Here is an 11634-nt window from a genome sequence, read left to right as displayed (position 1 = left end):
ATGTCATTTATACTTTTGCAAACTCAAGCAATATTTGGAGGAGCAGGCAATTTTTCAAAAGTACAGCAGATTTTCCGCAGATTTGGGCCGAGATGCATCATGCGACGTCATCGTATCACACATTCAGCCAAAGCCCTCTTCGATTCACGTGCGTCAAACATGAGTACAGCTAAAAGGTCTCATTTACCAACAAACATCACTGCGAAAGACCATGCAAAACTGTTTTGTGGAATTGCAATTTTGCCAATTCAAGCTGTTTTCTGCCATGAAGCACAAAAAACTCTGTTGCATCAAAAAAGCACAAAAACTCAGTTGCAACAAGTCGCATCACAAATTTTGAAAAAAGCCCCAGCAAAATCAAGTATTTTTAGCCGCAACCATCACAAAAAAAACTGGGAAAATCCTGTACAGGCTGAAAATAAAATAAAATCGCAGCTAGATTTGCAACCACAATTAGGAGAATAAGATTTTTAAAAAAGATTAGCATAAAAGGCTATAAATGTAAATGTAGCATGATCTTTTAGCTCTTCTCTCACTTGCTCTCTTTTAATCATATAAAATATATTACAAAACAAGTGTGTGTGTATCTTCACAATAACACCATGGCATTGGTAGATTACTGTACTGTACTCCAGTTATTATTTGTATGTCATGGAATGAAACACGAGTGTCCCTGAGTAATTGCTTCTGTCCTAAGACGTGGTCTAACAAGATTGACTAGCCTAGGTATGGCAACTGACAGTCTGTCCTGTATATCCTGTAGTTTATGTCTGTGTGTGTGTGTGTGTGTGTGTGTGTGACATAACACAATAGGGTGGGTGGTTTAGGGTTCCTGGGTGTAACTGAACGTGTCTGAAGTTCAATTGCAACTTCTCAAATGTTGCAAAAAATATTGTTTCTAGTCAATATCTTTATGAACTTACACAAAATAAAACAGGTTACTACTTATTCCATTTATTTTTAATGTTAATGTTAAAAATAATAATGTTTGAAATTACAATTTTACAAGGATCCAGAGGTGGGTAGAGTAGCCAAATTCTTTACTCAAGCACAAGTAAAACTACTTATGAAAATAATTACTAATAATAAATAACAGTAAATGTATGTTAATAATGACATGAGTAAGAGTAATAAAGTATCCAATGAGAAGACTACTCAAGTATCACTTCGGATCGGATTAAAATGAAGGAAAAATCCTGAACTGCATGGAGAACTGTAGGTCACACATCTCCTTGAAAATCAATCTGTGCTCTTTATGTGATGCAAAACATAGGTTCAAGATCAAGCAGTATATTCCAGTCCTGTGATGGGTACAGTAACACACAACCTGTTATTTTTAACACAGTCTCACACACATACACCCCAAAAAAACAAGCATTTTCCCGACAGTTGACTGTCTTTATTGTCACAACATGCTAACAACACAAACTTATCAGCATCTGCATTTAAACAAGACAACAGAGAACAAAAGAACAGACTATGGAACACGTGTGTGTGTGTGTGTGTGTGTGTGTGTGTGTGTGTGTCCTGCCTCTCTCAACACGCTCACTTCCTCCCCTCTCCAGGACTGAGCCGCTAAAAAAGTGTGCTCTTGTTTCATCCGCATTCAGATCACTGCAGCGTATCGCGAGACTCTCAACCTCATTATACGTGATATAAACTAATTATGTAAACTACATATCCATCCATCCATCCATTTTCTATACCGCTTATCCTACTGGGTTTTGGGGAACCTAGAGCCTATCCAAGGAAGCATCAGGCACAAGGCTGGATACCCCCTGGACAGGGTGGCAATCCATCATAGAGCACAATCACATACACATTCACACACCCATTCATACAATACAGACACTTTAGACATGCCAATCAGCCTATCATGCATGTCTTTGGACTGGGGGAGGAAAACGGGGTGCCCAGGGGAAACCTCCGCAGCACAGGGAGAACATGCAAACTCTACACACACAGGACCACGGAAGGAATCGAACCCTCAACCCTGGAGGTGTGAGGCAAACGTAAAACTACATATATTCATTCATATTTAACAGCAACGCAAGAACTCTACCGAATATAGCAAAGTAAAAGTATATTTCTGTAATTAAACATGAATTTGAGTAAGAGAATGGTCAGTTAAACCTGCTCTTAAAAGTAATTTTTTCCAAAAAGTTACTCGAGTAAATGTAATGAAATAAATATAGCGCGTTACTACTCACCTCTGCAAGGATCTAAATATAAATCTGCAAAATCGTTAAAGCTACTTTGTGACAATGCCTATTGTTAAAAGTGCTGTACAAATAAAATTTTATTGAAAGTTAATTGAGGGCATTAGCAGCAGTCTTTTCAGATCAAAAATTAACCATGAAACACTTAGCACTTAACATTACAGTTAAATGTGTGTACGCTATTTGAAGCAATATCTGTCAAAGATAATTGAAACAAAGTACCATTATAAGTGCATTTATAGTTTGTTGTATTATTTTGTGAATCAATGTAAGACACTCAAGTAAGACACTTTGACTGAACTTGTTGGTAGTTTAATAATAGTCTAATAACAGCATACCAAGATGGTAATAAGAAATAAAAAAATAAAACTGCATATGTGTAGAAATATGAGTAAAATGCTTTCTTGTCAGCCTGGTGATTTGCAGATATCACATATTAATACACATATTAACAGACTGCAAATGACAGACCTATAGCCCCAAAAATCTCAAACTGAAGGTATTGATAGTATTTAATACACTGAATGTATTTGAATACACGTTATTCCAATCAGCTGAATGAGAAATCAGCTTATCATGATTTATGATCATTTGTGCCTGATGCAGTTTGATTACTAAGCCTTACTGTATATGATTTTTCAAATGACCCAATTGCTACACTGGAGATCAGCCACAGATTTTTGCATAAAACGACTAATAAATATTCTCTTGTTGATAAAAAAAAAAAAAGAAGATAATATATAAAACAAAAAGTCTTGGGAAGTACCACTGACTATAAGATTGTGTGAAATCAGAAGAAGAGGCATAACAATGATGCTGTTTCTTAATTTTGCAACAAAACATGTTCTACTTGTTTGGTCAGTGTGGTGTGTGTAGAGAGCTAATGTTAACACTTTTTCCTCTTTCTTCCTTGGAACAAAGTGTTAACAGCTAACCTTACAGCAAATGCCTACAAGATATGTAATATAATTTGAAAGTCAAATTCTACCAATTTCTAATAGATTGTTATGGCTTCATTTTAACGGTTATGTGAAATATTTACTGGCATCTTCTGCAGCAGCACATTTTCTTTGGAGATTTTAAAGATTCTTTAAAGATTAAAGATTCATTATAGCAAACGTTTCCCATTAATTATGTATACCAAATTGTAGCAGGCAATATTCCTAACTAAATGTAATGTTCAAACCAGTAATACAAAATATCTCATGTTACTTTCACAGAACTCTTATGACGTTTATTAATACAAAACAACAGATATATGGAAAAATACCATTTGTTACAGATATACGATATCACAATACTGATTTGGAAGAAGGAAAAAGTAATCCCAGAGTTCAGTTACAGGATATGGGTCATCTGTTCTCACCAGCCAGGTGCCTAAAATGGCTGCCTTTTATCCACAGTCATTGGCACTCAAGTTACACACATCAAGCCCCACCTCCAATATTTGGATTCCTACAGTGGTGGCTTTAATGTGCTTCTTACCTTTTGAGGGACTCTCATGATCTTTTGTAGCTTTGTGCATATTCATGAAAAGGAGGACGAGAGAGGAAGTGTAGAGCTCGAATATATTATGTTCATTTTCTTGCTCTCTCTCACCAACATAACCCAACTAAATGTACCCAAATTTACAAAGTATTTTATTCATTTTATACCGAGGAAAGCAGGTTCTACAACTGAGTGAAGGACCACTGGAGTGGTTTGCTTCTGAGCTAGTGGAGTATTCCCATTTGCTCATTTCCTTGCAGAGTGCAAATAGCAAATTTCTCACATCGTGACTGTGACCCCATGTTGGTAGCCTTTAAAAGATCCGTGCTATGAATGAGAATCGCTAATATAGATACTGCTCTATATTGAAGGATCAGAATCACTCAAGTGCTGATCCTGTGCTTTAGGCCAGTGGTCACCAATCCTAGAGATCTACCTTCCTGAAGACTTTGGCTCCAACCATAATCTTGTCCACCTGACCCTCTAATCTTTGCCTTATGAAGTTCTTGATCAACTAAAACAGGTGTGTTAGATTTTGGTTGGACAGGCTAGCATGAGAATGAGAATCACTCTGTTTTACACTGAAGATAAAAATGATTCAAATTATGAAATTGTTCTTCACTGACGATAACAATTGCTCAAGGTGCAGATACAGTTCTAAGAATTTACAGTTCTAAGAACAGCTCAGATAAGAACTGCTTAACATTCTGATACTACACTGTCATATAAATTTGGAGGACTAGAGACTACGTTTCCCATCAGCCACTGCACCTCACCTGATCATGTCTGTCTGCACGACTGTCTGCACCTGATTGGTTGGGGTGAATGATTACTTGTATATAAGTCATGTTTTGCACTGCACACATTGTCTTTTCTTTGTAGTAAGTACTATTACTACAAAGTACTATTACTATTACTAGTACTATTGTTCCTGTTTTGTTTTTATTTTTAATAAACTTTTTAAGCACTTGCATCCATCTTCGCCTTCATAACCCTGATACTATTCATGGCGAGACTCACTCAAATACACAACCGAGCACAAGGGGTGCAATTAAGCAACACTATATTTGTCTGTGTCTTTGCTTAAAATTTAAAGGAAGAAGGCACTTCTTGGTCTTCGTTCAAGTATGCTTGCACAATAACTTTCTTTACACAATGGGCTATCCTGTCTTTAGAGCAGAGCTCCTTTATGGTGCTCCCCAGAGCACACAAACAGCTGCTTGTTATCTTTCCAGCTAACGGTCATTTCCACATAATGCTGAAGATTCCTCATTGGACACAGGGCTAATGTGGGCACATTCTCATCTTCAAGAGCATCCATGCGGACTGAAAGGACAATTTGCTAACCAGCATGAACATAAAGATTGCCAGAAAAAAAAAGTGTCTTAAGCAAAAAACACTTTATATGTGTTGTGCCTTACATTGATTCATATGGTAAGCTGCACAAGCTACTTAGCACCAAGTCCAGGTCCCATTGTTGGATCACTGTTTTACCATGAGGTTTGGAGATGTCCTGCATCTTAAAGAAAAGTTTTGACTAGTTTGTGCACTCAGACAATTCTGCTATACACCTTTAGGTTAGTTGCAGAAAAAATACTTGAATGAGGTTCAAGAAGTGCCTTCTTCTGTTAAATTTGTGAAGCAAAGACACAAACAATGGACAAATTTAGTGTTGCTTAATTGCACCCCTTGTGCTCGGTTGTGTATTTGAGTGAGTCTCAGGTCAGGGTTATGGAGGCGAAAACGGATGAAAGTGCAGATAAAGTTTAATAAAAATAAAAACAAAACAGGAACAATAGTACTAGTGGCAAAAATCTTCCACAAAAAAAGAAATCAAAATAGCATTTGGTGCAAACATGGCAAGAATAGTAATACAACTAACATTAGAATTACCATCATCAAAGACTGCGACCGTACAGAGTTAAGAGTAACAAAATTAGCAAGAAACAAAGGATAGAACACTATACTTAGCATCTTGAATCCATTTGTTCAACTCCTCAGAAAGATGAGAACAAGAAAGAGGAAGAACATAAAGAAGCAGGCACCTTTTATATGTTACTCATGGGACAAGGTGCCAACTCAGCCAGGAAATGGGGATAACTCCACTAAATCCAAAGGAAACCACCCTGGGGGTCCAGAATAAAATTAAGCAAAACTTGGTTCATTTCTTTATATGTGTGATTACTATGGACATTTTCTTTGCTGTTTCCCTGTAATAAGAAAAGAAGGGAAAATATAAACTCACTTATTTATAAACTCACTCATAACATAAGTTATTTTAATAATGGGCAGCTGTTTATTTTAAAAACAACAACCATTACATTCCAACAATAAAGGTCCTATGACACAGACAAAACATTGTAATACTGAATCTGTTCTGAGGCATGGTGGCTTAGTGGTTAGCACGTTTGCCTCGCACCTCCAGGGTTCGATTCCTGCCTCCGCCCCATGTACGTGGAGTTTGCATCTTCTCCCTGTGCTTCAGGGGTCAAATGATATGCATTGTAGGCTGATTGGCATTTCCAAATTGTCCATAGTGTGTGAATGGGTGTGTGGGGGATTGTACCATGCAATGGGTTGGCACCCTGTCCAGGGTGTCCCCCACCTTGTGCCCCAAACCTCCTGGGATATGCTCCAGGCTCCCCCACAACCCTGTGTAGGATAGGCGGTATAGAAAATGGATGGATGGAATCTATACTGATCCAGTTTTCTATCACAGGAATATTCCTAATTCATTCATTCATCTTCAACAACCTTCAATCTCCATTCCTGGTCAGGGTTGCAAATGATCTGAAGCTCAACCAGGAAACACCAGGCACAAGGTGAGAGAATCAATCCCAGATGGAATCCCAGTCCTTTGTAGGAGATCATGCACATCCACACTTATTCACACCTAGGGGCAATTTATTGTAGCCAGTCCACTGAGCTTAGGATGGAAACGGACACCCTGAAGCTCTGAGGCAGCAACTACCTGCTGCACCACTGTGTCACCCATTACAAAATCTACATAAGTAAGTACAGCATAAAGTTTGGTTTTTGTTACTCACGCTTTCTTTAATATTTTCTTGGAATCCAGTTCTGATTAGGCAGAAATTACAGTTACAGTTACATTTATATAGCGCTTTTCTAGACACTCAAAGCCCTTTACGTAGTTTGGGGGGAGGTCTCTTCAACCACCACTAGTGTGTAGCATCCACCTGGATGATGTGATGGCAGCCCTAATGCACCAGAACGCCCACCACACACCAGTTATTAGTGGAGAGGAGAGAGTGATGTAGCCAATTCAGTGATGGGGATTATTATTGGGCCATGAAAGAGAAGAGCCAATGGGGGAATTTAGCCAGAAATTGAGGCATTTCATGTTTACTTTGTTAACAAATAACCATTCTTTCTACGTTGAGCATGTTGTTAATACATAACCATTCATACCCTTTGAAAATATTAGTCCGAGCTTTGAAAAGGATTTATATGAAATTTGAGCTTCAGACTTCCATTATAAGTGAGTTTCATATATAAACAGGTTTCTTATTATTTTCTTAGTAAAGGGAAACAATACTTGATAGAGAGGTGAAAAAAATCAATTATACAGTATTTTTTAAAATGCTGTCAAGTAGTAAAATCACACTGCATACTGCGGTGAGGAGTCAGTAGTAACGCCTGTGGTAATCGGTTATGTGTTTTGAAGAAATGCAAATAACTTGAATGAATGTGCTCAGGGATTTGCTCAGCCTTGTGTTATGCCTCTGGTTGAGGTTATCTAAAATGTTTTTTTGTGATAATGGTGAATCTGATGCATTCATCACAATGCTGATTTTGCTACCTACCTTAATGTGGACGTCCAAGAGACCTGGACTACTCGGGTATATCAGCTTTTTCTACTAATACTGACACCTCCAGCAGGTTACCATTTTTGCTGATTTCTCTTACTTCTGATGGTCTCTCAGAAATCTGCTTATCTATCGGGTCCATGCTGGTTTCTCTGTATTTATTTGTGCTGCTTTCTCTTTTCCTATCAGTCTGTGCCACTTGAACTATCTCTGCTGACATATCTAGTTTCAGCGGCTTGCCCCAGGCCCCATTTCTGCGTCCTGTTTTGAGTGTGTCTTTCTTGTTGTTGATGATGTTGCTGGTGTCTGTCGCCTCCTCCTGGTCACTCAGTGCTGCTGCATGGAGAAGCCAGCTGTTCTGCAGAGTTTGACTGGCTGTCAGTCTCACAGTGGGGTTCACTTCTAGAAGAGCACTGATCAAATCTTTAGCTCCTGAAATGCACACATAAAAACACGCTGTCACAATTCAGGAAAAAAGAACTATTGGTGGATTTGTGGATGGAGGAGAAGGTAGTAAGGTTCTAGTTCAGGGTCGCACCCTCAGACACATGGTCCCAGTAAGGTGACAGAAAGTGGACCTCTCCTTTCTGGATGAGATGAAAGAGTTCCTCCTGATTGCGTTCTGTACTGCGGAATGGAGGGAACCCACTGAGCAGCACAAACAGTATCACACCCATAGCCCAAATGTCCACTGCTACACCATACCCTACATACAAACACACAGATGAGCAGGGTACAAAATCGTAAGAAATGCACACAATTATTGGGATTTTATACACATTGACAGGTTTACAGTGTTAACAGATTTATATACTTAACAGGCTTCTGAGCAGCTCAAACCTAAGGTGCTGTTTATGTTGTTTGCATCAATTTAAATAATTTCCGACTACAGGACTTTACAAGAGCAGAATGTTATGAGAACATTGTAGTAATGAAAATTAGGTTTGACAATAGTTTTAGAAATGTGCTTAGGCGCTCAGTTTTAGGATGCTGACCTCTGTCATTGAATTCCACAATTTAAGCTACAATTATCACTCAAAGAAAATTAATTGCTTGTCAGGCTGCCATTACAAATTATATTCTAGCAGTTCTACAGCCCCTCAAGGTGACAGGAAATGTGAGTAAACCCAAGTTTTTATAGTGTAGCAACTCACCTGTCTCAGCAAGTATCTCGGGAGCAACATATGTAGGTGTGCCGCATACAGTGAAAACTGGCTCTGTCACTACCATGGCTAATCCAAAATCAGCCAGCTTTAGATTGATACTGCCATTGCTGTGCCGTTGGACCTTAAAGTATGATTGAGAAAGATAAAAAGTGTTTGACTAATGATCTCAAACTAGAAACAATATTTGTCAAAGTGAATCTATTTATTTCTCACTAGAAGGTTTTCAGGCTTGATGTCTCTGTGTGCGATGCTCTTGTTATGGATGTACTCCAGAGCCTGGCTGATGTCCCGAATCATCCTAGCTGCACAAGGCTCACTGAATTTTCGACACTTGGCAATAGCATCAAACAGATCGCCACCAGTTACCAGCTCCATTAACAGGTAGACGTGTGTGTCCGTGTGATGGGAGCGCAGCAGCCGTACTAGGCGTGGGTGTGTCAGGCTACGCATTAGGGCGATCTCGTTCTGTATCATGTGGCCTCGGCCCTGCAGTTTGGCCTTGTCTACCATCTTCATGGCAAAAGTTTGAGTGCAGCCACGCACATGGCACTTATACACCACTGCAAAGTTCCCATCACCCACCACACCACCAATGTCATAGCAGCGCTGGATTTCCTCCAGAGAGACCTGCATACCGTCAGGTGGGAGTTCCAACAAGTCTTTCTGCTCTACCATTTCTATTGGGGTTTGTGCTTTAGGGCTGTTTGGATCATTTTTCATATTGTTTGCTTCAGTATTTTTTATCTGTGATGACCTGCTATCCTGGGAAAGAGAAGCTTTGCTCTCATTTTTAGGCTTTTCCAATTTAGCAGACTTTTTGTTTACAATTGGAGGAATAGGTGGACCAGCTCCTCTACAGCTCTGGCAATAAACTGGCTCCTTCTTCCTGTCTGTCCTCCTCTCCTCTATTGTCTGAGGTTGTTGTGCTCTCCTATCTTCCCTGTTGTCCCAGTCTCCTCTCTGCCTCTCCCTCCTGCCCCTGTCTTTCTGTTTAACTTGTGGTCGATATGGCTGCAAATGATTGGCTGGTAATTGGGGTGTGATTGAATCAAGGGCTACATTTAAAGTGGAATCAACTTGGGGCACATCATCATGGAAACCACTATCTGTCTTGGCAGCTTTAGACCTCAGGATCCGCTCCCACAACCTCAACAAGCTGTCGCAGTAACCTGGATTGTCAGGATACAGCTCCTGCAGCGCGGCCTGTACTTCACTAACGGATGGGCGGCTGATTCCAAAGGCCAGGAAGGCATTACCAAAGTGGAAGAAGTCAGAGAGGCTGTGCATCTCTTGCCCAGCAGGGCTGAAAAGGCGTCGAACACGACCTCTGTGCCAGCATGGGAAGCCAAGAGCTTCTGACACATCAGCCATCAACAGCTCAAACGTCTGTACAGCGCGTCGGTTTAGCAGCAGAGAGATCTTCCGTAGATTGTGCTCACCACATGGCCGAACCACTGTCACAATACGTGGGCGCACTGGACTAGCTTCTTCGTGTCGTCCATGATAACCACTTGCTCTGCGCAGCACAGGCTCCTCCCACCTACATGGGCCAATTCTGACCTTTTCCAAGGAGGGCCTGTAGCCTCCAGGACATCTCAGCGTCTTGGAGCCGAATGTGTATGAAGGCAGTCCTTGTCGAGGCGCAGCATTCGGACACACAGGCAGTTTAGTTCTTTGATCTGAAAAGAGACACATAAACGTTGTAGACACTTGTAGACACTGCTTTGAGGTACACATACCACTGTGACCTTCACGCCTGGTCTGTTGTTGTGCTAACTTTATTACCCTTGCCTGCAGTCATCCCCTGGAAGATGACGTGTTTCCGTTTCATACACTAAAAAAACAAAACAACTTTTGCTTAAGCTTTGTTTTTGAGAATAAAAGCACACTAGGGAATTAAGGAGGAAGTCCAACATTAATAATTTAGCACAGGTGCATATCGAGAAGAAAGTCTGAGCCATGTGGATTCTCAAGTAGCATCTCACGCTCCAGGGGAAAAGAAAAGGTTCAAATCTGATTGAGTCGGGTCTGCTTACACCAGACACAGAGGCGTAACAGGCATAACAGCTTCTCTTGGTAGTGCATTCGTTGTGCATTTCATGTGTAGCCATGTGTGTGTGTGTGTGTGTGTGTGTGTGTGTGTGTGTGTGTGTGTGTGTGTGTGTGTGATAATCCTTGTTATTAATTGCGTAAGACAGAAGCAATCAAAGAAGCAATCAAAGGTCTTTTCACTTTCAAATATCACTGAAACTTCAAGTATCACTCAGGGGAAAAAAATCTTGTCAGAACAGGTGAAGATCAATCAAACCTGCTTCAGATTCTCAGTAGCCTATATTTTCTAACTTAATAAAGTTTGATTATTTCAGCAATACAAAGGAAGGGGGACAGATTAGCAGCAGAGAAAACCTCACTGAAGCTTAATTCCTTAGCAAATATAACTAGGTGTAATGTTTCATTAACCTAACAGTTTGAAGGATACTGTTTCTAAAATCAAACGTGAGTTGTTCTCGTTTCTTTTTCATAATTGACTGAAAGTTACCTGCCACTTTCCATTTAGGCCTGGCTGCTTCTTGCACTAGGTTTCTGCCCCACATGCTGTCCTCCTCGAGTCACTGCTCCAGGCTGGTGGAGATTTTTAGAGCCTTAAAGGTGAGTTTAGCCATAACGGGAGCGCAGAAATCACCTAACGCATTTTCCCTGCCGAGGGCTAACTTCATGAACAGCGAGAAGGCAACAAGCAGCAAACTTCGACGAAACATCCTTACATAATTAACTACCGAAACGCTCCAACGAGCGATGCTGCCAAATGAGGTAACACAGGCATGAGGAGAGGGCGCATCTTTTGGCCGGTCTACGGGCGCGCGATACCGGATACACTACATCCTGCAACTGCGTCTCCGAGGTAACACACGCACACACACACAGACACACACA

The 11634-nt window shown here is 40.4% G+C and overlaps 1 protein-coding gene across 1 annotated transcript; it reads right to left on the bottom strand.

The window, feature by feature from the left end:
• Positions 1 to 5467: 5467 nt before the first annotated feature.
• On the bottom strand, positions 5468 to 11419 carry dclk3 (doublecortin-like kinase 3). Its single transcript, XM_017454027.3, has 5 exons — positions 11240 to 11419; positions 8914 to 10379; positions 8689 to 8821; positions 8073 to 8240; positions 5468 to 7966 (listed from the first exon to the last, which is right to left on the bottom strand). The coding sequence occupies exons 1-5, from the start codon at positions 11292 to 11294 to the stop codon at positions 7560 to 7562; spliced, it is 2229 nt and encodes a 742-aa protein (XP_017309516.1). The 5' UTR covers positions 11295 to 11419; the 3' UTR covers positions 5468 to 7559.
• Between the last annotated feature and the right edge of the window lie 215 nt (positions 11420 to 11634).

The sequence above is a fragment of the Ictalurus punctatus genome, chromosome 24 (genome assembly GCF_001660625.3).
Source record: "Ictalurus punctatus breed USDA103 chromosome 24, Coco_2.0, whole genome shotgun sequence".
Lineage (NCBI taxonomy): Eukaryota > Metazoa > Chordata > Actinopteri > Siluriformes > Ictaluridae > Ictalurus > Ictalurus punctatus.
This window is presented reverse-complemented; position numbering and strand designations above follow the sequence as displayed.

Coding starts and splice junctions, on each gene's coding strand:
- dclk3 (XM_017454027.3), bottom strand. CDS start 11,294: ATGTGGGGCAGAAACCTAGTGCAAGAAGCAGCCAGGCCTAAATGGAAA. Junction 8,822..8,913: donor TCAAGCCTGAAAACCTTCTA/GTGAGAAATAAA, acceptor TCATACTTTAAG/GTCCAACGGCACAGCAATGG. Junction 8,241..8,688: donor CGAGATACTTGCTGAGACAG/GTGAGTTGCTAC, acceptor GTTTGTATGTAG/GGTATGGTGTAGCAGTGGAC.